General features: G+C 38.3%; 2 protein-coding genes across 5 annotated transcripts in view; one reads left to right on the forward strand and one right to left on the reverse strand.

Annotated features, from left to right (window-relative positions):
• The window catches only part of MTFR1 (mitochondrial fission regulator 1), a 53,779-nt gene extending 45,787 nt beyond the window's left edge, over positions 1 to 7,992 (reverse strand). The window contains exon 1 of one of the 4 annotated variants that reach the window (XM_074202387.1): positions 7,813 to 7,992. The gene's annotated coding sequence lies outside the window, so the exon portion shown is untranslated. Of the gene's footprint in view, positions 1 to 6,980; positions 7,169 to 7,338; positions 7,388 to 7,570; positions 7,647 to 7,812 lie in introns of those variants that run through there. The other 3 variants (XM_074202389.1, XM_074202388.1, XM_074202390.1) reach the window with 3 other exon arrangements.
• Positions 7,993 to 11,625: 3,633 nt separating this feature from the next.
• ARMC1 (armadillo repeat containing 1) overlaps positions 11,626 to 27,350 on the forward strand; it is a 77,351-nt gene continuing 61,626 nt past the window's right edge. The window contains exons 1-2 of the mRNA XM_074202392.1: positions 11,626 to 11,796; positions 20,714 to 20,933. Coding sequence (XP_074058493.1) covers positions 20,757 to 20,933 — 177 coding nt within the window. The 5' untranslated portion in view covers positions 11,626 to 11,796; positions 20,714 to 20,756. The remainder of the gene's footprint in view (positions 11,797 to 20,713; positions 20,934 to 27,350) is intronic.

Here is a 27,350-nt window from a genome sequence, read left to right on the forward strand (position 1 = left end):
CCAGGGGCAACTGTTTTAATGAACTGCCCTGCTATGCTCAGCTTGTCCTTGGATTTGACTACCTCCATCAGCACCACCACCATCATCACACACAGTCCCCTTCCCCTTTTAGTTTCCTTTTGCATGCTGCCATTCCCCACAGATTACAAACTCCATGAAGGGAAGAGGCTGGTTTTTTTTTTACTTATTTGTAACCACAGTGCTTCACACCGTGCCTGGCACTTAGTAGGCACTGAATTGAAGGGAATCTTTTTTCATTACCAATTCCTGGTCTATAACAAAGAAGTAGGTCTGGATAACTTACCACATCAAGCTTAAATTTCTCTTCCTGGAAGCAAGGTTCAGTAATTAAGAGGGGTCAGATTTGTAGCTATGAATTATAGACACTTAGTAGCTGCATGATCATGAACAAATAACCAAACTCCTCTGGGTCTGTTGTCCTTATCTATAAAACGTGGATGCTATTTGCACCGGCTAACTTGTGGATTATTTGTGAAATGCTTTACAAATCTTAAAGCATGACAAATATGGTTTTAATCCTGGCAGTCCCTGATGATACCCTTTGATCTAAGAAGGCTGAGATCTCCAAAATTAAGATGTATTCCTCCTTCTGGTTCATGTTCTTTATCCCTGTGGAGAATCCAGATATAACAAAGGCACTATCCAACTCTTCTCCACTAATTCATGTCTTACTAATTCTTTAAGCCCCATTTTCCAGAGCAAATAACAGGGGCTCGATATATATACTTTTGATCATTTTCTTCCTCTCACTTCATATTTATCCTCTCTTTTTCTTGTGCTTTTAAGTCAACAAGTATTTAACTATCATATAAGGCTCTATGTAAAGTGCTAGGAATAAAAAGAAAGCAAAAAATACTAGTTACACTCAAGGAGTTCACATTCTAATAAGGAAAGGTCTCTTGCAAAAGGCTGGCTTTGAGCTGAGTCTTCAAGAAAGCCAGAAAAGTCAGGAGGGAGAGAAGAGAGAGCAAGGTCTCCCAGGACCGTGAAGCAGCAAGTGGTGAAGTGAACCAGTGGAGCACAGAATGGAGTACTGGTGCGACTTCAAGTAAGCCCAAGAGGGAAGAAGTATGAACAGGCTGGGAAAATAGGAAATGGCCAGGTTCTAAAGGGCTTTATTTGTCAAATAGTGGAGTATATATTTGATCCCGGATATGCTGTGGAACCACTCTTTTATTCATATTCAATAGTTTTTATTCAGTAGCTGCCAAAATCCTTAGGAACAAGCTCTTCAATAGTCCAGGCAAGAATGAATGAATGAAGCATGCAAAGCCTTTTGCTAAGTGCTGGGTATAAATCCAGGGACACCAGCCTCCTAGCAATCACAGGGACAAGACACTCCATCTGTCCACTTTGGACCTTTTTTCTGGTTGCCCCTCATTACTGAATGCTCTCTCCACTCTGACTCCTGACCTTGTATTAAGTCCTAATTACAATTTGATCTTTCCCAACCCATGATACCAGTGCCTTCCCCCTCTGTTAATTATTTATTTGTCCTATGAATAGTTTGCTTTGTAAATATTTGTTTGCACTGTCACCTCCCTCATTGGATTGTAACTCCTTGAGTTTTTGCCTTTTTTGTGTCCCCAGAACTTAGCACAGTGCTTTGAACATAGTAGGTGCTTTAAAAATGCTCATTAATTGAAACTGAAACTAAGTACTTAATTTCAAAGAGCTCACATAGTAACGGAGGCAACAAAATATGTGAAAGGCTTCAAATATTAGTCACCTGGAAAAGCCAAAAAGTTGGAAGAGACTTAACCATCTTTAATGTCATTTCCAGGGAAAATGAAATCAATTTCTGACAAATCTGAAGGTCTTTTTCCGGTTCTCAGTCTTCTTGACCTTACCACTAGATTTTTCTCCCTTTAGATTGTAAGCTTTTTGAGGACAGGGTTTTTTTTTTGAAGTTTGTATTTGTATCCCCAGTATTTAGCACATGATTAATAAATAAATGACATTCCAATGCTGGCAATTAACAGTCTGTCTTTAATAAGTTGTTCACATTAATGAACTGAATTCATTTGTAAGCTTTGATATAACATTTTATATTATACTCCATAATTTGATATAGAGAGGTTATTTTGGATATTCAATTGTTTATACTATTCAAAAAAAACTAGAAAATGACAAATATTGGAGGAGCTGTAGAAAAATATATGGAACTGATTTAATGCTGGTGAAGCTGTGAACTGGACCAACCATTCTAAAGAACAATTTGGAACTATTCCCAAAGGATTTACAAACTATGCATATTTCTTGACCCACAAGATCAAAGAGAAAGAGAAAGAGCCTATTGTGTAAAAATATTTATGGAAATTCTTTTTTTTTTTTGGTGGCAAAGAACTGGAAGTTAAGGGGATACTCATCAACTGAACCCTCACTAAAAGGCAATGCAAGGTGGAAACAATGTAAAGACTAACAGACTTGTCTTCTTGGGGGGGAAGCAAGATTAGGGGGAAAATTGTAAAATTCGAAATAAATAAAATCTTTCAAAACTGGGGGAAAAAAAGGCAATGCAAGGTTTCATAACATACATGAGAAGGTCTATTTTCTCCTCCATAAAATATAGGTAACAAACTTCACACTGGACCCCCCTCCTCCGGTTAAGGGTCTACACAGTACAATGGTATTAAGCAAAGTACTTTCACTTATGTCTCACTTGACACATACACCAGAAACAGTGCATACCTATTCTGGGGCTGTTTTGGTCCTATCTTTATGAGAATCCCAAACATGTGATAGTTTTGGTGAATGTTATTATTTTTAAAAGTAAGATAGATTTTCCCTCACATGACAATGTATCTAAGAAGAAACCAGGAATGATATAGATGGTGGACTTGGAATTAGAAAGACTTGAGAACAAAACTCACTAGTTTACACTTTAATACTTTCTAACTGTGTGAACATGGGAAAGTCATTTAAATTTAAAATCTTACTGACAGGGTATTACCTTAGAATAGTTATTTCCCTCCTTTCTGAAATATAACAGGAGTTATGAATTGAAACGTATTTTATTTTCTTCCCTCAAATGTTGTATGGATAAAAATTTAAAAAGTTTAATTTTGAGATTTTTTTTTGAAAATGTATGCCATACTATGTTCACATTTAAAAACTTCTTTTATGTTTTCTTTCTTTCTCATGGTTCCCTCCCCCTTAGTTCTAATTCTGTTACAACAGGACTAATAAACTCAAGCTTGCAAAAGGATGAACACTGAAAACTATCTGTGCCTGTAATTGAAAAGGGAAAAAAAACCATATATGTTAGACCATGAAGCTCCCTAAATAATCTGGGGGTGAAGATGGGTTTATAGGGGGAATATAAAGTTGGAAAATAGGAAAAACTTGGGAAAAAAATGTTGTGAATATAAGTATATTTTATCTCCCCATTCAAACCATTCTGCTTGATATATAGTTAAGTGATTTATAAATGTTTAAATCAATTTATGGTGGATGTGAGCAGGCTTCAACAAATGAACTCAGAACAGTGAATTTTAAAAATGTCAACTGCAAAATATTGTGATAGAAAAGAACAGGCTAGTCAAGTATAAAGAATGAGGAATGACAGATGGACAACCTAAATGCTCCTCGGTGTTCTCAAAATGTCTTGGAGACATGCTATAGCATGGAGGGCAGACCTTTTGTGGAGCACTTATGGGAGGACATAGGACAGAGTTGCACAATATGTACTTGAAATATGAATGAGTTTTGATCTTCATTGTTAAGAGAAAACATCTAGATATTTGTAATTTTTTTTCCTTTAAGAGATCAAGGAAATAAACCTTTCTATAAAGTACAAAATGCTATAATAATAGCAGCAAAGCAATCAATTCTCACATGTGGTTAAAAGAATGATAATCGAATAACATAACAGCAAAAACACTTAATAATGTAACTTCAATATTTGCAAAGCTCTTCAGGGCCTATGCCAAGAAGTGGTTATTTGATTTTTCTTCAGGACACTTATGACAGGATAGTTACTTATCCCACTTTATAGATGTAGAAAAATACAAGGTAACTAATCTTTCACAATCCAATACTCTTCACAAAGTCACACTATTTTAAGGAGTCTAGGAGTAACTCTGAGACCCAACATATTTCAGACAATAAATTACAAGATTAAAGAAATAAATGCAAGTTTTTAAACAATATTATGGTGTACCTTATGATTGCTTCATTTACTTATCAGAAGTCAACCTTTGGGTGAGTTTTAATTGGCTACAATTTAAAAATCACAGAATCAAAAATTTAAGAAAAGAGCTTAAAGAGATGACCAATCAATTCTAATGCCCTCTATTCTGGTAACCCTTGTTAAAGTCAGTCCCTGACTTGTGTACTTCTTTCCACAAACTAAGCAAAACTGGTTAAAAGCATTAATGAAAACCTGAGGGAAAAGAACACACTAGCTATGAGCTGGCCTGAGAAAAGAAAATACTTTCTGGAGGGCATTGCTCCCCCAATGAGTTCCTCAGGGAATCATTCAGTCTCAGAGCTATTCCCTCTCTCAAAAAGCTTACAAACACTATACTGATGTGGAACCCAGGGTGCTCTTCCATATCTGGATGTTAAGATTAAATACATTTTAATAATTCAAATAAGGGCATTGATTTTTCTTATATTCAAGGACCACTAAATTATTAATATAAAAGGAGAATAAAAGTATATATTTCAAATGCCTAAATACTCATGCCACTAAGGAAATGATAATCAACTAAGAGGTACATTTCAAGAATCTATATAACACCAGCACTCTTCTGACTAAATGTGTAAGTTCTTTTTTCTGGCAATAATTGATTCTCTAAAAAAATTTTAAAAAGTGCACTTTATAACTAGGTGCTTCATTTTCTGTATTCTTTAAAAATGTATTTTGATTAGGGGGAAAAATTGTAAAACTCAAAATAAATAAAAACTTTAAAAAAAGTATTTTGAAAAGAAATTAAGTTTTTGAAGCAAATTCATATGTAATTGGAATTAATTTTCAACAATGTACATGTTCTCTCTGAAAAAAGAACTTAAAAATTTAAATAAGAGCCAGGAGACCTGGGTTCCACTTTTATTTTGATCATTAAGTTGCTAAGTAATCCAGAGCAGGTTATTGAGTTCCATAGGGCTTCAGTTTTCTCTTTTGTCAAAAAAGGGGGTTGGTACAAGATTAAAGATCCATTCAAATTCTAAATTCCATGATCTTAGGTTTAATTTAGGTGTAGAAGTGAACTACTATTCAAAGACTAACCTTAGCAACAAATTCAGTGAATTATCTTTGTTTTAGACCTGAATTTATTCTGGATAGCTGGATCAGGAGATTCTCAAAATGAGGCAAGAATTGCTCTACTTAGGATGCTAGCTAGCTAAGGGAACCAGAAAAACAAAACCAAACTGCCTAAGTTTCAAAGGGCAATAGAAAGAGATAACACTCTAAAACACACCACTCACCACTCACCGAGCTGTATGAGGCAATAATAGCAATGATTTTCTTTCAAGGTGTGGTACATTTGTCTCACCAAAAATATTCAGTCAATCAATAAAGTCCCCAATTATTTATAATAAAGTCTGCAACTACTTATAAAGACCAGCCTGGCAATCAAGTCCTTCAAAAATCAAAAACCTAATTTCCCAGCTTAATCAAGCTACTACTCCCTAACAAACATTGAAATGTTCTACTTACTGACCCCAGAAGAAGGTCATGGTCTTCCCTAACCCCTTTAATAATACCTGATATTTGAATAATATTTCATTTTAAAATGTGTTTTTGAATGCAGTGTCATTTCATCTTCACAACCCTACAATATAAGCAGGGAATGTTATTTCCCCATTATGAAGAAACTAAAACTCAAAGTTTAAGTGGCTTGGTACAAAATTACACAGCTAGCTTCAGGTGCTCTGGTTTAAAGGGCAGTAATCCAAAATTATCAAAGTTTGTATATTCATTTACAAATTATACAAGTTTAAAATTTTATATTTAAACCATTTTTATGAGGCTTTCAAAATACAGCACTTGTACAAATATAGCCCCCAACTCAATTAAGCTGTTTTTTTTACTATGAATTTTTTCCTGTGACTCAAGCTCTTTACAGCCCTCACCTCTCTTTTACTTAACTCAAATACTATAGTTTCATTATAGGATGGTTTTTATTTCAGATTGATAGTATGTCACATCTTATAGTACCTTAATGTTTATAAAACAATTTCCTCACAAGAGCTTTGTGAAGCAAGGAGAAAATACTACTTCCATCTTAGAGACAAGGAAATTTAAGGTTACATAACTGATTCAAACTTGGACCCTATACCATTATATGTTCTTGTTGAGGCTGTTGAGATGGACTGGGATTAGAGACAGAATACCAAATTACAAGAAAAGAAAGTGGGTCAGTTTGTTGAGAAGTAGAGAATAAAGGGGATAATATGAAATAAATCCAGAAAATGTGGATAACTAATTTTCTGCCATTAAAATTCAACTCTGATGCCTCACAGTGATGAGGTAAGAACCAATTCATCATGGAAAAGATCTTTGAAGATGCTCAGAATTGGACTCCCAGTACTTCCTGTCTAGAAGTTTCCAGAGGGATAGACATCAGGATTTTTTTTTTCAGCTACAGAAACTCATGAAAACAAGTATTGTACAGTGGAAAGAATGATGAATGGAAGTCACTGTGATATATTTTGCTCCCTACTACCTGCCAGCCCTGTTACTTTCCTTATAAAATATGTTATGATAAACCAGCTGCACCCTGAAAATTTTCTCAAGATCTAGGTTCTATCTCCTGAGGCAGCTGTTCTTATCTATGAACTTGTTTAAAACATTTTTTTTTGTGATAACTGTACTTGGATAGAATTGGTTTTGTAATCCCCTTTTTTTACGTATTTAAAAGGGAACATTATTCTCAAAAGGGGTCCCAGACGTAGAAAAGGTATTAGAATGTGGAGGGAATCTTGCCTAGTACTAAGTTATAAATACTGACCATGCGCCGGATACCTGATGACTATTGTCTCACTGGGTCCTCCCAAATAAGTCTGCCAAGCAGTCAGAGGCAGCTAGGTGGGCTTGGCAAAGTCGGGAAGATCTGAGTTCAAATGCAGCCACGAACTGTGTCACTGAACCTGTTACCCCTCGATGGGAGCTCACAATCACCCCATACCTCACAGGGCTGTTAGGGGGGTTCCCGACACCAGCTGAGGCTTCATGACCCTGGCTCTCTTCTTCCCTTCCCTTCCCCCACCCCGATGCCAGGCCCAGTTCTATCCCCATTCCCGGCCGGCTGCTGATGGAAGTGTCTATTTGATGAAATCATAGCTGTTTTGTCAAATTGGACATTTTACCTTTTTATTTTAAAAACTTTTCCGAGTTCCAGCCCTCCCTTGCCCTCCATCCACTGAGGAGGCGAGCGATATCGTTGTAGAGTTTTGGAAACGCCCCAAGGGTCTCCCCCCCCCCCCCGCGGCTCGGTCCAAATCCGGGTCAGAGGGTCCTGCTGCTGGGCCCCGCCCCCTCGCCGGTGCCCCCCGGGGCGGGGCGCGAGCACCACGGGGTCTCCCCTCAATGCTTACTGACCGGCGACACCCCGCGCCCAGGCGGGGAGGGCAGCGGCCGCTCCGGGAAGCGCGGAGCGCGTGTCCGAGGGGGCGCGCGGGGGCCGCCCCGGGCGACGTGTCGTTGCGCGCGTGGGCGGGAGGGGCGCCGCCGGCCCGGAACTGCCCGCCCCCCCCCCGGACCCCGAGCGTCCACAAGCCCCTCCCCAGCCCGGCCGGCGTCCCTCCGGCCGCCCAGCCCCCTCCCCGGCCCCCCGGGCTCACCGGACCCGCCGCCACAGCCTCCTTCGCCGGCTTCGGTTCCAGCTGGGAGGGCCCAGCCCCGGCCCCGCGGCCAGCCAATCCGCCTCCCGGCGCCGGTTGCGCCGGCTTCCGTCGGCCAATCGCCTGCCTTCCGTTGGCCGAGGGGGCGGGGCCCGAGTGGCGCCGCGCCCGCCCTGCGCATGCGCGGCCCTGGGCGGGGCCGGAGTGCGCGCCGCCCCTCGCTGCCCCCCCCCCGCAGGTCCGGGGGCTCCTCGCGTCCAGGGGCGCGGTCCGTTCGGAGCCCCCACAGCGCGCGCCTGCCCTCCCCTCGGGCGGTTAGCGCCCCCGCGAGGGCGGCTTGGGGCCGGCAGGCCGCACCCTGGCCCGGGAGAGCGGGAGCGGCCCGGAGCTCCCCGCGTGGCCGGCTCTTGTCCCGCCGCGGCCTCGCGTGGCTAATTCTCCACCTTCCACCAGAGTCACGTCCACACGCCACGGACCCCGCGGCCCGGCAGAAACCTCGAAGTCAACAAATTAGGATCACTTAGCGCTCTAATTACAGAATAGAAATTACAATGAACTTTAGCTCTCCGGGTGCTAAACTGGCTTTTTAGCAGGATGGCACGTTAGCATGAGGCGAGCTAGTTTACTGACAACACTTGCAAAGCAAACATAACTTGCTAAAAGCAATGTCACATGAGCTAGATCTTTCCCAGGTTCCTCAGACAAGTAGCACCCGTTTGGTCTACTTATAGTTGCCTTTCTACAAGTTTGCTACAGACGATCATTGAGTTGACAGTTTAGCGATCCATTTGGCGTAAATCATCCGTACAAATAAAGCATCTGATTTTGTGCTTCTCATTACCTGGAATCTGCCTTTTCTCCCGTGACCAAGTGGAGAGGGTGATGGCTATTGTTTTCTAGGTCCCTTACCACTCCCTCTGGTGGTCTTAAGGAGAAGAAACCAAGCTAAATACGAGCTAAATTTGTTACAGGTGGAACGGTGTAAAAGAAGCTGAATGATTGTCTTCTATTGCTTTCTACTGTAACTTCACCTAGATACCACTTATTTGTGGAAAAACTACAGAAATCCTGGAGAAAACGGGCACCTGGGAGAACAAAATCAGGACCAGAACTAAAATGGAAATGCAATCCAATCTCAGTTCCATAGAGGAGTGTGAATTCAGGAGGCTCAAGGATACTCCCATCCAGCAACTCCATATTACTTCCTGAGGTTGTAAAGAGTCAATGGAAAATAATACAATAATACAACATTTGAGGATCTCTTTGGGCCACCTCTTCCTCTTTCTTGGGTTTCCAGTCCTGGGGGTTTAAGAGTTGTTGGTTTGAAAGGGACTAAAGTACATTTCCAACTCCATTGGCTATATTACAGTCTACTCTGGTAGGTTGGGGGGGAGGGAGGAATACAACAAAAATATCAGAAACATTCAATAATTCTTTGAAAAATTGATTTGAATTATCACAGACTGAATACAGAAGAATTTCAGCACAGTCTTTGGTAAGGAAACATTAGCTTACAACTATATTCAAGGAAAAATTTGCCATTTCATTACTTTCGTTGAAAAAAACAAGGACAGAAGGGAAAGGGGTAAACCTTGGGGAAAAGATATCTTCAGTCATTTCAGAACTGCATTTGAATACTGTTTCAGGCACTTGTTCTATGACTAATCAACATTTGTGACTCTAAGGATACAAGCCAAACCAGAAATAGTCTTTGCTCTCAAGGTGCTTATAATCTACTGAGAGAGACAATATTCAAACACACATACAAAACAAACTATATACAAGATAATATTTCCTATTATCAGAGGGAAGGCACTGGATTATAGGGAATTGGGGAAGGTTTCCTGTAGGAAAGGAGAGATATTTAGTCTGCACTGTCACAGAAACCACTGGAGGGAGTTAAATTCAATAAATCCAGCAGTTTTTTAGGGTGAATTAATTGACCAAATTTTGAAGTTTTAGTTGGTACTTAAAAAGGAAGCCAAAGAGGTCTGTTAGAGCTTTCCAGGCCTGAGAGCAGCCAAGGAAAATGCTAGAACTGAGGTATAGGGTATTTGTGGAAGAGCCAGGAGGTCAGTGTCACTGGATTGAAGAGTGCTTGGGGAGTTCAATGTAGGAAGACTGGAAAGACAGGTCTAGATTACAAAGGACTTTGAATTCCAAACAGAATATTTCTGTATTTGTTCCTAGAGGCAATAACATGACCAGGCATGTATTTTAGGAAAATAATTTTAGTGACTGAATCAGGGATGGATTGGATTGGGGTGAGAATTGAGGCACCCTGAATCCACCAGCAGGCTATTAACTATAATCCAGAAGTGAGGTAAAGAGCTTCTCTACTAGAGTAGTGATGATGGCAGAGGAGACAGGATGGGATTGCTTGAGCAGATTGACCTTGGTAAGGAGTAAGGCCACCTCATTCTGTGAGGCAGGCATGAAGGAGGACAGAAGGTATTCAAGTGATGGGAGATGTGGATGAGGGGAGAGAAGGGGACTCATGGTGTGGAATTTCAATTTTTTATTTTTTGGTAAAACAAAGAAGCTTGATTCTCACCTGAGAACTGGGGAGAGGGAAGAAGGAACCATGGGAGCTTTGAGAGGTTTGAAAAGGTTTGGAAGTGTGCTGTGCTGAGCAATGAGGGAATAATATAAAAGGACTGCCTACTCAGGGTCCAGATGAAATTATGTAACCTTCATAGGTTAGAAGTCTTGGATGATTTTCTCCACCTTCAGTTTAGCCGCACATTTATACAAAAGGTGACATTTGGTGGAATTGCTTCAAGGCTAATGCTTACTCTTTGTAATTTGAGATATAAGGTTGATGGTGATCCAAAAAAGGAGAACAGTGTAAAGATGAATCGATACCAAGTCTCAGGCTCCTCCATCTGTGGTTTCTCCTTCATTCTCTAAGAAGACCATGACGTCATTGAGGGGATGAACTGGATTTGAGTGGTGGGGGACCTATGCTAAATCCAGTGGCCCACTATGAATCAGGACGACTGGAGATGGCCCTGGATGGGAGGCAACCAGGGTTAGGTACTTGCCCAAGGTCACACAGCTAGGAAGTGTCAAAAGTCTGAGGCTGAATTTGAACTCAGATCCTCTTGACTTCAGGACAGTGCTCTCTCCACTGTGCCACTACCTAGCTGCCTCAACTGTAAAATGTAGATTAGATAGAGGAAGCATTTTACAGCTTTCAAATGAGAAGGACTGTAAACAATTTTGTATTAAAAATTCAGAAGTAGTAAAGTTTTGCACACATTGAGAAAATTCTACTGTTCAAAATCTGATTCCTGATATGAAAAGGATAAGAGCGAAAGAAAAATATTTCTCGAAAGAGTTGTACACATTCTTTTATTAGCTAAGGACACTTAATAGCGCGTGACTCTGGCGAGCACTTAGTAGTAGTTTCTTTAGGAAAAAAAGCACCTCTTGGGGTCTGGGAAGTATTGTCTTAGTTCTAATAAAGTTAGCAAAGGCTGAACGTTCGCACTGCTTCCTGGGAAATGTGGTTTTCCGCTCAGCCGCTTCTTCATTCTGGGAATTGTAGTTCCGAAGCGGAGACCAGCCCTTTCTAAGTCTCAAACGCCACGAGACTTCCCGGATGGCTCGAGCCCGCGGCGGACGGCGAAGCGCGAGGTCCATTCCAGCGCTTCTGGTTTCCCATTGGCTCCGCGCATATAAAGCCACGACTCTTTCTCCGCCGGACCCAACGACCTTCGTAGTTTAAGAAGATCTTTGGGGATTGGTGGAAAGCGGTCTCGCGCTTAGGGCCAATGAGCGCGCAGGGGCGGCAGAGGTGACGGGGTCACGGGGCTAGAGTCCGCTGTCGGGTCCTCCTCTCTTCCCCCGGCGCTCCGAAGCCGCCTTCCCCGGGGGGCGAGGCGGCCCCCGCGGGCTCAGCGCGGGCCTTGGAACGCTTCCGACCCTGCGGCTCCACGATGCGGCGGGGCCTGGCTGCGTGAGGCCGCCCTCGGAGCTCCGGTACGTTGGGACGTCCCAGCCTGCCGGGCGGTCCAGCTAGCGGGAGGGCGGGACGACCGAGCGTGGGCCGGAGAGGCGGGCCGAGCCCGACCCCACCTTCCCGGGAGGGCCTGAGGCCCGCAGGTTCCCCCCAGGTCCCCCCCAGGGCCTATCTGCCCCCGGCTCGGGTCCGTCTGCACCGGTGCTCCCTGCTGGGGCCGGCGCCCCGGGACGTGCTGCTCCGAGGGCGCGTACGGAGCCTGGATGGGGCAGTGGGGATGACGGTGCTGAGCATGGCCTGGGGGGCACAGGGCGTCGTGCCAAGGTGGAGCCCGGGCGTCCCCGCGGGCCTCGCCTCCGGGGCCATTCCAGATTCGTGTCTTCTGCCCGCCCAGGAGACTGAGCAGATCCAGGCTCCTGCAGGGGCAGCCCCCAGCTTCAGCTGGCAGTGCTAATCTTCAGTTTGTGTGTATGCGTTCTCACATTTGTGCATATGCTTGTGCTTTGTGTGACTTGTGATACATGTAAGTATTGGGAAGACATTCACAAGTATGTGTGCTTACACACACACATTTACAAACACACGTAGTTTACAGTCACCTCTCCCGTTGGATTTTGAGTTCCTTGCGAGTATTGACTGTTTTTGCCTTTCTTTGTCTTCCAGCACTTAATGTAACACTAGGATAAAAACCACCTACTGATTTTTGAATGAAAAGGGGAGTATGTGTATGTGGAATGCCTTCTATGGAAAAATATCAAATAGGGAAGCTTTTCTGTACTATTAATGTGGGTAAAGGGAATGAGCGCGTTTAGGTGTAATAGGTGGGAGCCAGGTTGTGTAAAACTTTACATGCCAAGCTAGTGCACCGGCCCTGGAGTCAGGAGTACCTGGGTTCAAATCCAGTCTCAGACACTTTTAATAACTACCTATCCGTGTGCCCTTGGGCAAGCCACTTAACCCCGTTTGCCTTGCAAAAAAAAAACCTTAGAAAAATAAACTAGATTAGTGGCAATATGAGTGAAGAGGAGGGAACTGTTAAAAGAGATGTTATAAACAAGAATGAGACCTTGCAACTGATTATATAATGAGGTGAGAGGATAACTGAGAATGTGAACTTGGTGACCAGAAGTACGTACAGTTGTACCCTGAAAAGGAGGATAAAAGTGTTGGGGGGTGGGGTGGAAAGATGGGCTCTGTTTTGGAATTATCATAGAACTTTATTTTTTTCTTGTCTTTCAATCCCTCATTTCATCTGCATCGTTTTCTTAGTGTACTGCATTTCACTTCATAATATTTTGGCTTATTTTTGCCAAGTGTAGGAGTATAGCAGTGACAGCCACAGAAAACTTTGGTATTGTTGGTTTCCAAATGGCTTATGCCATTGCTTTCTGAGAAGTACAATGGTTTGTTTAAACTAACAAGATTATAAAATTTCTGATTCTATTGTCTACATTTGTTAAAGCTTAGGGGATACAAATGTTATAGTGTATGTTGTCCATTTTTTTATTTGTATTCAACTTTTGTGACCCCATTTTTGGGGTTCTTTTGACAAAGATACTGGAGTAGTTTGTCGTTTCTATTCATTTTACAGATATAGAAACTGAAGCAAACATGATTAAGTGACTTGCTCAGGGTCACAGTCAACATAAATATTACTAAATGAATGTGTAGTCTTCTGAAGAGCTTATCCTTAAAATTAATTTTAAAGAAATATTTATTAAGCATCTACTTATGTAGAACCAGCATCACCTAGTGGATAAGTTGCAAGCCTTGGAGCCAGAAAAATCCTGGTTCAAATCCTATTGCTAACAGTGTTTGTGTGACCTTGTGCAGATTATTTAACTTCTAAAGGCATTTGGTGTCTCTAAGAGAAAGTGCCAGGCTGCATTAATAAAGGGAGTTTCTTCACTAGGGAATTCTTTCTGCCAGTGAAATCACACATCCATGTCCTATCCCCAGTCCCCATCTCTTCTTGTGAGCCATGCAAAATGAGACTCAAGATATGCAGAAAAAAAGATGAAATGGCCCCTACCCTCCAGGAGCTTGCTTGTTTTTTTCCAGACATGCAAGATATGCATGCAAATCAAAACACTTGGTAGTTTGAGAAAGGAGAGAAAAGTAACAACTGGGTAGACCAGAAGAGACTTTTTTTGTGGGAGATGGCACTTGGTCTGAACCTTGAGGAAAACTAGAAATTCTGAGATCATCTTTCTCTCTTTTTTTATTTTTGCTCTATTCTCTTAATAATAATCATGCCTTTTCTTTGCCAGTGCCAACTCTTGTACTTGTTCCTTTGTTCTCATCTCTTAGGAGCATGCTTTCCTCTTTTTATCTCCTTAGCTATTAGGTACAAATAATGTCCAGGTCCCTCTGACTCATAATGTTTTTGAGCCATGGCTGTATATAGCTATCAAACTTTATTTCTCCTCTTTATTGACATTTAGAAAAAAAATCATTTTCTTATCCCACTCTCATCTCCCTTTCCCACTTATCAATCCTCTTTAAGGCAAAGCTAGATGGTACAGTGGATAGAGCCCGAGCTCCGGAGTCTGGAGGAATTGATTTCAGATTTGGTCTCACATACCTGACACTTACCCATGTGTGACCTTGGGCAAGTTACTTAAGTTTATTGCCTTGAATCTAGGACCATCACCACTTGTCCTGATTCATATCTGGTCACTGGACCCAGATGAGGTTGGTGACTTAGCACAATACCCTTTCACTCAAATTCAATTCACGTGCTTGTCATGGCATTGCCTCTTTGATGTCATAGTCTTCTTTAAGAATGAAGGACAAACATCATCATTATCCTCTCCCCATCCTCATAAGGTGAACTTCAGGGTCCATTGACCTTTTCTCAATCCTTGTTTTTCTTGATCTTACATCGTGACTGGATATTTATGGATACTGTCCTCTTTCTGGGTTTTTCTGAAACTGTTCTTTTCAGACTCCTTTACAAGATCATCATTCTGATCCAGTCTCCTGCTTGTGTGTAGTACAGGATTCTGGTCCCCTTTTCTTTCCATATACTCTGTCTAGGTGAATTTATTAACTCCCACCAGTTCAGCTGTCATCTACATACAGATGACTCTCAAAAGTAAACATATATACATACAACTCTCTTCTGGACTTCAGTATACTTTCTGAATATTTCCACTTAGGTGTACTGTAGGTATTTAAATTTCAACAAATCCAAAACAAAACTCATCATTTCCCCTTTAAACTCCTAATATTTCTATTTCTCTTTGGAATAGCACCATTCTTCTAGTTCCGCAGGTTTACAACCTCAGAACCATCTTCAGTTCTTTACGTTCTTCTACCTTTATCCAATAAATTATCAAATGTTGCAATTTCCATCTTTACATTATCTCTCATATCTCTCCCCTTCTTTCCATTTATGCTATATCCACCCTAATTCCTTTTCCTGTTCTTGAAGCTTCAGTAGTTCCCTTTTACCTCTCTGAGAAAATACATTCTTTTGGCATGTAGCTCTTTACAGTCTTATTTTCTGGGGGTGATTATACATTATTCCATTTGGTGTACTCTTAAATTTTAGATTCAAGTTGTATGAAGTGACATTACCAAGATCATTTATTTCTATATCTAGGGTTTGAACCCACATCCCTTACCTCTAAAAATATTTTTTCCTTGGTATTATACTGCTTTTGTGTGAATGGAGTATAAGGGGGAGATGCATATAAGAAATGATGTGGAAGTAGAATTGATAGAACTTAGCAACTAATTGGGTCGGGGCAGGAAGAGAATGATTTTGAACTTGTGCATGTGGGTGATGGGAAGTATGTTAGTCCTCTTTCAACCAAAATAAGAATATTTAGAGGAGAGGTTCATTTAGAGAGAAATACAATGAATTCTGTTTGGACGTGTTTTGTTTGAGCCACATTGGGGTTTCAGCAAATAGATGACGATTCAGAACTGGAATTCAGGTGAAAGATTAGGCTAGGGAAAAAAAGGAAATGGGAATCATCCACCTAGAGATGATAATTGGACCCAGGAGACATGATGAAATTACTGAGTATCTGTCTCACTGGTATGTTTTGGGTTGTCATAAGAGAAAGACCTGAAGAAAAAGAGGAAGGATCATAGAGATGATCACACACACACACACACACACACACACACACACACACAAACTCTCAGACACTCACTCTCTCACTCTTATACACATCTTTTAAAACTGATTTTGAAGGGTGCAATATGGGGATTTCAAAGTTGGAAGGATATAAAATTTAGTTTTTCTTTTAAGCTTCTAAAATAAAAAATTCACATTTGGATCTTAATGTGGGATTGCTGCAATTTGTATGAAAAAACAAACTATTTGGATAATCAAATGAGAGTTATTTTCTTAATGGAGTTATAGGTTGCTTTTCAGAGTGACTAGACTTCATTCCACTAGTAGTGCATTAATGTATTTGTTTTTTCAAAGCTCCTTTAGCATTTGTCATTTACTTTCTTTTGATCAATTTCATAAATCTGAAGGTTCTGAAATATAACACTAAGAGTTTTAATTTCATTTTTCTCAATTATTAGTGATTTAAAACATTTTTCACGTGGCTATTGATAGCTTGGATTTCTTTCTTTGAAAACAGCCTGTTTATATCTTTGGACCAATTTATCAACTGGAGAATGTATCTTATTCTTTTTTTTATTTTATTTTATTTTTAAATTGTTTTTTCCCCAGCTACATGCAGAAGGAAGGGTTTTTTTTTTTTTGCAAGGCAAATGGGGTTTAAGTGGCTTGCCCAAGGCTACACAGCTAGGTAATTATTAAGTATCTGAGACCGGATTTGAATCCAGGTACTCCTGACTCCGGGGCCGGTGCTCTATCCACTGCACCACCTAGCCTCCCCAAAAGCAAGTTTCACTATTTACTTCCAAAATCTTGAGTTCTAAATTCTCTCCCTTCCTTCCATCTCATTCCCCCCATTGAGAAAGCAAGTTACTTGATATAGGTTAAAAATGTGTAGCTATGAAACACATTACTGCAGTAGTCATGTTGGAAAAGTAAACATAATCCTTCCCCACCCTCCAAGATAAGGAAACCTCAAGAAAAATAAAGTGAAGGAGGGGGAAAAGTGTGCTTCAGTCTGTTTCAGACATCATCATCATCATTTCTCTTTTTGGGATGGATAGCATTCTTTATCAGAAGTCCATCAGAGAAATTGCTTCAATATTCCCCCCCCTCACAGTTGCAATTGCTTACTGTATATCCCTCTATCCTATTCCCCCCCCCACTCCCATTTATTCTATTCTCTCTCTCCTTTTAGTCTAATCAATGCTCCCCTCCTCAAAAGTGCATTGTGGGGTGGCTAGGTGGTGCAGTAGATAGAGCACGGGCCCTGGAGTCAAAAGTACCTGAGTTCAAATCCAGCCTCAGACACTTAATATTTACCTAGCTGTGTGGCCTTGGGCAAGCCACTTAACTTCATTGCCTTGCAAAAAAAAAAACAACCCCAAAACCTATCCCTTTCCTCTCCTATTTTCCTATAGGGTAAGATAGATTTCAATTCCCAATGGAGTGGTATATGTTATTCTTTTTTTTTGAGCCACTTTTTTTTTTTAAAGATTTTTCAAGGCAATAGGTTTAAGTGGCTTGCCCAAGGCCACACGATTAGGTAATTATTAAGTGTCTGAGGTCAGATTTAAACCCAGGTACTCCTGACTCCAAGGCCAGTGCTCTATTCACTGTGCCACCTAGCCACCCACTTTGAGCCACTTCTAATGAGAGTAAAGGCTCATCCATTTTCCCTCACTTTCCCCCCTTTAACTTCATTGCAAAAGCTTTTTCTTGCCTCTTTTATGTGAAATAACTTAGCCCTAATAACTTTTTTGGTTTTGGTGGGATTAAGTAACTTGCCCAAGGTCACACAGCTAAGTAGTAAGTATCTGAGGCAGGATTTGAACTCAAGTCCTCCTGACTCCAAGGCCAGTACTTTATCCACTGCTCCAGCTGCCTGAGAATGTCTCTTATTCTTAAAAATTTAATTTAGTTCCCTGTTTTAGAAATTAGATCTTTATCAGAGAAACATGCTGAAAGATTTTTCCATTGTCTTGCTTCTTTCTCTTCTAATTTTAGCAGCATTGGTTTTGTTTGTACCAAAGCTTTTTAATTCCATGTAATTAAAATTGTTCGTTTTATTATCTGTTGTTTGGTTGTGGTCACTTTCACTGTCCATTGATTTGACAGTCAATTTCTTCCTTAAGGAATTCACATTTTAGTAAGGGGATATAACATTTATAGAAAAGTGGGACAGAGAAGAGAATATGGCCTATGAGTCTATGAATGTGAGTACCAGTACCACCTTAGGACAGTGGATTGGTACAGCCTTTGGTTTGATTACTGTTCCCAGGGAAAGCATGGTCTTTGATTAGACATTGTTTTCTTGGTGAATAGCTGTATAGAATCTATCTCGTGAGTTTTTCTGATAATAACTTGATTCAGTTATAGGGGTACCAGAGTATGTTATTATGTACAAAAGGAACTGTCTTGAAATTACTTATTTTCATCTGTCAGAATATTGAATTTTGTCTCCCAACTTTTGAAGAAAGGTATTTCATTTTATTTTTCATTTTGTTAAAATTACTTTAAAAAGTCCACTCCTACCTTCTATCTGATTTCAAGAAAAATGGTAGTACATACTAGGATTTCTGACCTTTGAAATACTAGATAAGTCTAGTGTCTGACCACTGTCTCACAACTCCTTTTTTTTCTTGTTATATCAACAACTGGCCATTCATTTTATTCTGCCCAAAGCTAAGCACATAACCCAGAGAGAACCACCAATATGTGTTGAGCAATGAATTTCTACTTCAGGTACTTACTTGACTGAGTATTCTGAAGCCTAACTACATATTTTACTCAAACTCGAGGTGGAAGAAGCCAGTAGCTGTGGTTTGAGAGCATTTTAGGAGGGGATTGCATAAGATGCTATAAGAAATAATTGTTCCAAGATCTAGGAGAATACAGAAAGTCCTGCTAACTGATAGCATGTCTGACTCTTAGATATTGATCTGAGTCAGGTCACTTGTCTGGAAACCAGCCATTGTTATTCTAGAGACTCCTTTTTTCATAAGTCTTGTACATATTCAATATCTATATATCATACATGTTCAGTAGGCATATATGGAAATACATAACTAGCAAATAATAAACATAACCAAATGAAAAACATGCCAATAATCATATCCAATTTGTGCCCTGTTTACACATTTTTTAAAGTGTTGTGCCTTTTTTTTAAAAAAGTCTACTTAATTAACAATAAAGTTATCTAAAAGGGGGAATATGTTACTCCAGTGGAATAACATACTTGATTTGTATAGTGTAGAGGTGATTCCCATTCAGATTTGTGTTGGATTAAGTGGCTTCTGAGTTGGTAGTTCCCTTCTAACTCAAGATTGTGTAATTCTGAGACATCTTGAAACTAGCATTGACAATGAAGAGTAAATAAGTCTTTACTATATAAATGTGGGTATGTGTACATTTGGGAAGAAATATATAGATTTATATCAAATGAGTCAACATTTGTGAAGTGTTTTACAAACCTTAGAGGGCTATGCAAGTACTTGTATTATGCCTACGTAATCATCTTATTACCTTATACTATGTATCTTACAAATTAGGATAGCAGTGTTATTTGATGTGCAAAAGTGAGCCCAGATTCTCTAAGGCAGTGCTGATTTTAGCACGTTTTGTTTTGTTGACTTTAACAAAAGCTGAAAACCAGAGATTGTTTCTACTCTCTGAGAACCAGTTTAGCTAAAAAGGATGGAATTATCCCTGTAATTACTTGACCATGTAACTCAGGAATAGATATATTTACATAAATTCAGTAGAGTTGAGAACTTATTCTTTGAAAATGTGTTTCTTGTTTCAAAATCTTTTTTAAAGATTGAGACAACTTTCCAAGGTCAAGTGTTCTCTTCTTTTCTTTTTTGTTCCATTATAAATAATAAGCCTGGATTTTTTTTAAACTAGAACAATGTCCATTAAAGAGTAAGAACTTAAGTAATTTACAGAGAGAAAGTTGATTTTTTTAAAACTTTTTATATGAATAGAATTTTTATGTATACTTGAGCTACTTGTGTTTCCTTCTTTTTTTTTTAGATTTTGCAAGGCAGTGGGGTTAAGTGGTTTGCCCAAGGCCACACGGCTAGGTAATTATTAAAGTGTCTGAGGTCAGATTTGAACCCAGGTACTCCTAACTCCAAGGCCGGCACTCTATCCACTGCACCACCTAGCCATCCCTGTTTCATTCTTCTAAACCGATATTTCCTAATTGTAATATGAAGGGGTTAGGTTAAATGATAAAATGCATAGAAATTAAGTGCTTTTAAAAATATTGTTTTTACATAGTTTGCAGATCTGAGACTAGAAAGATGATTTCCTGATTGGTAAATAATGCTACTCTACTACACCAAAGTCTACCAGTTCCTATCAAGTCAAATTTACTGCCTGTACCTTATACTTTAATCCTCTACTTCTGTCTGTCAAGGTCAATTCGAGTAAGTTTAATCTTTCTACTTCAAATGTTTGTTGAAATGAGAGTGTTGAACTTGATGTCTTCAATGGCCCATCTTGTCTTCTAGCCAAAATATTTCCATTTCCTTCAACCACTTTTCTTATGATAGTGATAGAACTTTTGTAATTACCATTCTCATTGACCCTCTTTTGTACTAGCCAGTTTAATCAACTAAACTGTGACTCAGAATTGAATACAATACTCTAGAGATGGAATCTGAGCAGGGCAGAGCACAGGGGAACTTGTGCCTCTGAGTCTTGGGTAGATGCCTCTCAAGTAACCTAATTTCCCTTTCTTTGTATAAGTTTAACTCAACTATTCACTTGTTAGGGTTTTATGTGGTAATCTAGGAGTTTAAATCACTATTCTATGGTGCTAATCAAATGCTTTTTCTCAACAGAATTTTTTAAAAAAAGACTTTATTTCTTCATATGGCATAGAAGATGAGTTCTGCAACCATGAATGATGAGCCTGATGCACTGTCGGTGGTTAACCAGCTTCGGGATCTTGCAGCAGACCCACTAAATAGACGAGCCATTGTCCAGGATCAAGGATGTCTGCCAGGCCTCATTTTGTTTATGGACCACCCCAATCCTCCAGTTGTCCACTCAGCTTTACTAGTAAGTGATAAATTAGTACTTAAATGGTCTAGTTTTTAGGTTAGCTCATTTTTTCAAAAGACTTTGTATTTTTATTCTTCCTTTTGAACTTTTCCCCCTGTAGTCTTCTAGTGTTCATGTAATCCCCATTTGCTTGTCTTTTCAACTCAGTGGAGTTCTTTTCCAATAAGGTGGTGTGTTCTTTGTTTTCACCCATTCTTTTTTTTTTTTTTGTTTTAGTTTTTTTTTTTGCTAGGCAGTGGGGTTAAGTGGCTTGCCCAAGGCCACACAGCTAGGTAATTATTAAGTGTCTGAGGCTGGATTTGAACTCAGGTACTCCTGACTCCAGGGCCAGTGCTCTATCCACTGCCCCACCTAGCTGCCCCTCATCCATTCTTTTAATCTAAAAAATCTAAAAATATATTTATATTAATGAAAAAAGCATTAGCATCATTTATGGGTTGTCCTCATTTGAAAAATAGTATAGATAAAAAATCCTTTCTATTTGGTGTTGAACTATGTTTTTTCCTACTTATGAACCTGTCTGATCTCATGATTCACTATAGTGGAAGATGTCACCTTATTGATTATATAATTTAGAGGTGCATATTTTTCCAGCTTTCCCATTCTACTTTCTGCCTTAGAATTCTTTATTGTTTCAGTGTTAAGACTGACAAATTGTTTTCTGTGCGGGGGAGTTAGATTGGATTGTAAAACTCAAAATAAATAAAATCTTTAATTAAAAAAAGATATTTACTAAAAAAAGAATTCTTTATTGTTTCTTGCTTCTTTGATGTGAATAAATAATACTGCTTTCTAGAATGATGGAAATTGCTATAATATTAGAAAAACAGGCATCTCTGCAAGCTTGTGAATTTATACCATTCCTAGGATAGGGAGATTATTAAGTGATTTAGTATATTTGTTAAATAAGATTTTTCCCTAGTTTTCTGGTCTGCGATCCCTAAAAACCCTACTTATCTTAAACAAAGGACTAATTAAACAAAATAATCATAACCTTTGAGAGGAAGCACAGCCTAGTGAATATTGAGCCAGGTCTGACCTGAAGAAGTTTCAGTCCTAATTTTGACATACATGCTAGGATGGGTTAAGTCACCTGATCTTCTTAGTACATTAAGTGATCCTCGAAGGTTTTCAGTTAGAATTACTTGGCTAATCTGCATCAGTTTATTTACTAGGTTGCTAGATTATTGCCAACATTGAACACAGAGGTTTAGGCAAAAAATGATAAATATTTAGAAGCTTGATACTCCCATGTTTAAGAGAGAGTGTGATTTCATTTGGGTAGGAAACTCCCAATGAGAGGATGCCCTTTACCAATGGAGATGCAATTTAATATTCTAGATAATTTTCTGGAAATTTGTCACTTGGGCCAGGGTCACATAACCTCTGTGTGCCATACTCAGCACTTGAATCCAAGCCTGTTTTCATTACCATATTGCTTCATTGTTATAAGATCAAATGCAATTATGAGAAAATTTCTAGTAGCAAAATATTTCTAACCACTTAAATTATCATCCATTTATTTTTTTTTAAAAATAAGCAACTAGAACAAAGTTTCATAATAAGAGAATTTGAAGTTGCAACAAGTTTGTAGTAACAAGATCTGACTCACAAAAATAGTGCAGTATGCAATAACATTAATGTTAATCTATTAATTAACATAAGCATACATAATTATGTACTTTTGAGTTTTCCTTTGCTAAGGATGAAAAGAAGAGTATTACTGTTTAAACCCTTTTTTTTAAATTAAAGAGAGTATAGAAATAGATATTGACAGCAATGAGATGGTAAGGGGCAGTGTTAGGACACATGCTTTGGAGGCAGAGGGCCTATTCATTTTAGGACTTAACATCAGCATATGTCCTCTGCTGCTTCCCTAAAACTTAAGTATTATTTTTTAAGATATAGACACTTTCTGAAATCTCCCCCTTTTCTATACTCCCTTGTTTCTTTGTAACAATTTTTTGTTGTACATTTAATCCACAAAGTTTTGCAACCTGTCTATATACACACACACACACACACACACACACACACACACACAAAACCGTAGGCACCTGTAGTCTTTTCTGCCATTCTTTGTTAAGAAAAGGGAAGTTATTATATCACTTATCCTGAAACTAATTACCTTATTTGAATTCAAGTGACTTTTAGTAGTATTTTCATTTGTATTTTTCTCTTCCTACAGTCTTTCCAACACTATTTCTCTCTTTTGTCATCTTTTCCAATCTGATGGCTATGAGGTAATATGTGAGAGTTGTTTTAATTTGTATTTCTTTTATTATGCTTCTTTTATTAGTAATTTTTAACTTTTTTTGATATGATTGTTAATGTTTTACAGTTCTTGTTTTGCTTGTATTCAGATTCTTTGACCACTCAACAGGTGGTAGTTTCTTAAGGGAGAGTTGCACTGTGGAATCTGGAATCATATCAATGAACTGTTTTGTGTTCTATTCTACGAAAATCCATTGATCTGTCTTGCACTGAATGTATCTTTTACTCATGCATGATTTTATAACATGCATTGGTCATTTGGTTCACTGTTATGCAGATCTATATGTTTGATACGTTTCATTATATAATCTTAAAAACATCATTAGAAAATACTTTTCTTTTTTAATATTGGGAAGCTGTCAAGCTCAGGGTGGGAATACAGATTTCTCAAAATTCTAAATTTTGCTTGAAAGCTCAAATTTTATCATTGGCAATAAAGACTGACAGTTGATTTTCTTGAAGTGACAGGCTTACTTGTTTTCAAGAATATGTTTGCCAAATAACCAAATCTCGATAACAGTAGTTTGTCAGTTATTCTTTCAAGAAAAAATGATCCATGAAAATCACAAGTGCTTTTCCTAGAATCAACCATTTCTCTGTATTCAGCTTTATGCATATTACACATTTCATCACACAGAATGTTAAAAAGTCATATATATAATAAAATTAACTTTTATTGCTTTATCTTGGACATGTTTAAGTGAAATTGGCACTTGTTTTTACTATAAGTGCCTAGTAGTGAAGAATATAATTATTACTAATATAGTTTAGTGTCACTGCCTTGAATCGTATAAAGTTGCCTGCAGTTTCACCCACTGTTGTTTTGGCACCATCAGTACAAATGTTAATACAGGTATTCTGGAATAAACCATGAGATACCAAAAAACTCATTTAACGCTTTGAATGTTTTAGCCCTACTTGTATTTGTTGCCAAACACTCACATAAAAGATCTTTGGTGATTATTTTGTGCTGATATTAGATGAATGCAAGCAAGGTGCCAAATATAGCCATGTCTGTAGATTTGTATATTTGTGAGGCAAAAGTACTAATCCTGTAAATGAGATTTTTAAATCAGTCTTGATCCTTGGAACTAAATTTTAACTCACAGATCATGTCACCTTTGAAAAATATCACTTTTCATTTGAAAATGAAAGTGCAAAAGACCTTAGTATTCCTACTTTAAAAGCAAAAATTGCCTTAGTTTTGTATTGAAAATCATTTTGATCTTGATGATCCTTTTCTGTTTTCTCCATCCCACCTACCCTCCTTTTCAGGGTCTGGGGAATCATACTTTGAGAACTACAGGTTTATATAGTATATCAAATGCAACATTGAGTTTTTTGGTTTTCCTTAATTGTTTTTCTTTATTGGGCGAAATATCTAGAAATGATTGTGATATAACCAAAAGAAGGAATCAATAAAACTTTGAATAAATGAGCACAGTCTACCCTCCACAGCAATAAATAAAAAATAATTGGATAAATAAAACCCAACCTAAAACCACATTAAAAAGTCCCTTAAGTCCTAAAATCTATTTTGAATTTTTTGATTTTGCATTTAATATTAATTTTCCACTGTATTAACCTGTTAGAAGTGCTCTAGCGAGCACATTGTAAGCAATGATATATCTTTGCAATTTTATCCTAAGTGCTTAAGATAGCTTACTTTTTTCCTTTGGCTACTTCCTACATTTATAGCATAGAAACTTAATATTTGACAAATTATTCATCTGTTGTTGTCATAAGTAGGAAGGCATCCATTCAGCTTAATACTAAGCTATTCTGGTTGCTAATTTGAAGTGCACTTGTTGAAATGAGTCTTCACAGTTGGGATGTAAGATAAAGTTCTTTGAAAATGGTATATGTGGTTTATAGATACTGTACCTGTGGAATTAAACTGCTATTTTTATAGTGGATTCTTATGAATAAAATAAGCTTACTAATATTTTGAAGTTCTTTGCATTTTTTGAAATCAACATTTTATTTTTATTTTATATATATATATATATATATTTATATATATATATATGTTATTTGTTTTCAAGTTACATTCAATGGTAGATTCTACCAATCAAGTTTTAGTTGCAAGGCTTTGAGTTTTGCCATTTTTTCTTCATCCCCCCAACTGATAAAGGTTTTACATTTGCATTCTTGATAAATATAGATCGAAATTGTACATGTTTTGAGAGAAGAATCAGATCCAAAAGGAAAGAAAGAAAACATTAGAGATAACAAAATAGCAAAAATATATAATACTTAAGACAACTTTTAAAAATTGGAGATGATGATAATCTTTGATCTTTGTTTAAACTCCACAGTTCTTTCTCTGGATACATTATAGATGGTATCCTCCATTGAAGATACCCTAAAATTGTCCCTGATTATTTCATTGATGGAATGAGCAAGTCCATTAAGGTTGATCATCACCCCATGTTGCTCTTAGGGTATATAATGTTCTGCTGTTTCTGCTCATCTCACTCAGCATCAGTTCATGCAAGTCTTGCCAGGCTTTTCTGAAATCCTATCCCTCATGATTTCTTATGGAACAATAGTATTTCTTAACATGCAAGTACCACAATTTGTTCAGTTATTCCCCAATTGATGGACAGCCCCTCAATTTCTAATTCTTTGCCACCTCAAATAGAACTGCTATGAATATTTTTGTATATGTGGGATTTTTGTCCTTTTTCATGAACTCTTCAGGATACAGACCCAGTAGTGGTGTTCCTGATCAAGGGGTATGTACATTTTTATTGCCCTTCGGGCATAATTCCAGATTGCTCTCTAGAAAGGTTGCATCAATTCACATCTCCACCAGCTGCATTAGTGTCTCAAATTTCTTACATTCCTCCAACATTGGAGATCAGTATTTTATTAGGCATTTTATTAATGAGAATTTATTAAGCAGTTATTCTTCAGGTACTGTGCTAATAAGCACTGGAGAGATGAAGGCAAAAGCAGGTCCTGCCTTCATGGAACTCACAATCTAATGGGGCAGACACCATGGAATCAACAATGTACAAACAAGGTATATACAGGATAAATTGGAGATGATTGCAGAAGGCAATTTGGAAAATCATTGTTATAGAAGCTGGAATTTTCAATGACATTTGAAGGAAGTCAGGGAATCCAGGAGGCAGAGAAAAGGATGGAAAGAATTCCAGAGAAAGGATATATTCTTTAGCAAAATTAGAATTTTACAAGTTAGTTTTTAAATACTACTTTTTTTTTTGAAATAGAACACTCATCTGCCACTTAATTTTTTTGCTGTTGCTTTTTGTTTCTTTCCTTCTTATTGACTTTTACACTAAGGCCTTTTAGGAGGAGTCATTTTTAGAAAGAACCTTAAAACTAAAATAAGAATTTGGCATCACTTTGGGTTTCAGTTTACCATCTTTTCTTTGTTATATTATCAGTACTGAAGACCCAAAATTTTCCGTGTTTGGAAAGCAAGATGTACTTGTCATATCCGATTAGAACCAAACAGCAGCTGGATTCTCATCATTGTTTGTTAAAAAAAAAAAATACCAAAAATAAATATACTATACTATACTATACTATACTATACTATACTATACTATACTATACTATGTATTTAGTCTTTAGAAATTTTTGATCTACCATGTTATAGGCCTGAAATAGAAACATGAAAGCAATCCCTTGAAGTGCTTAAGGTTTTCAAGCTTTGATAAAGGTCAGACAAATTAGGAAGTCTCTGCTAGTAATAGTCATATTGCCCTTGACCTTGGCGTATTTCAAAAAAGACCAAGGGCAGACTTAGATGCTAAAATTAGCATATAATGTCAAAGCTTTATTTAGAGAGATAAGGGTTTGCTGAAGTTTTTTTTAAATGATTGATAGTTCAGTCTTAATAGCAAGGTCATATAGTTAAATATTCTCTGTAGTAGAACTGAAACTATCATAATTCTAAACTTACATAAATATTCTTTATAATAAATGTTTATGAATGCCCTCCTTTTAACAGCTCTCTTTGTTTTTTCATGTTTTTTTAAATGATTTATTTATTTTTACATTACTACAATAATCTTGTTCTGAAGGTAAGTATAAATCCTTCTCCCACAAAACAGCTAGAGCACCTCTGGAGAAATGAAGTGAGAGGAAAAAAAAAGTGTACTTCAG

Source organism: Macrotis lagotis, chromosome X, assembly GCF_037893015.1.
Source record: "Macrotis lagotis isolate mMagLag1 chromosome X, bilby.v1.9.chrom.fasta, whole genome shotgun sequence".
In the NCBI taxonomy this organism is placed as follows: domain Eukaryota; kingdom Metazoa; phylum Chordata; class Mammalia; order Peramelemorphia; family Peramelidae; genus Macrotis; species Macrotis lagotis.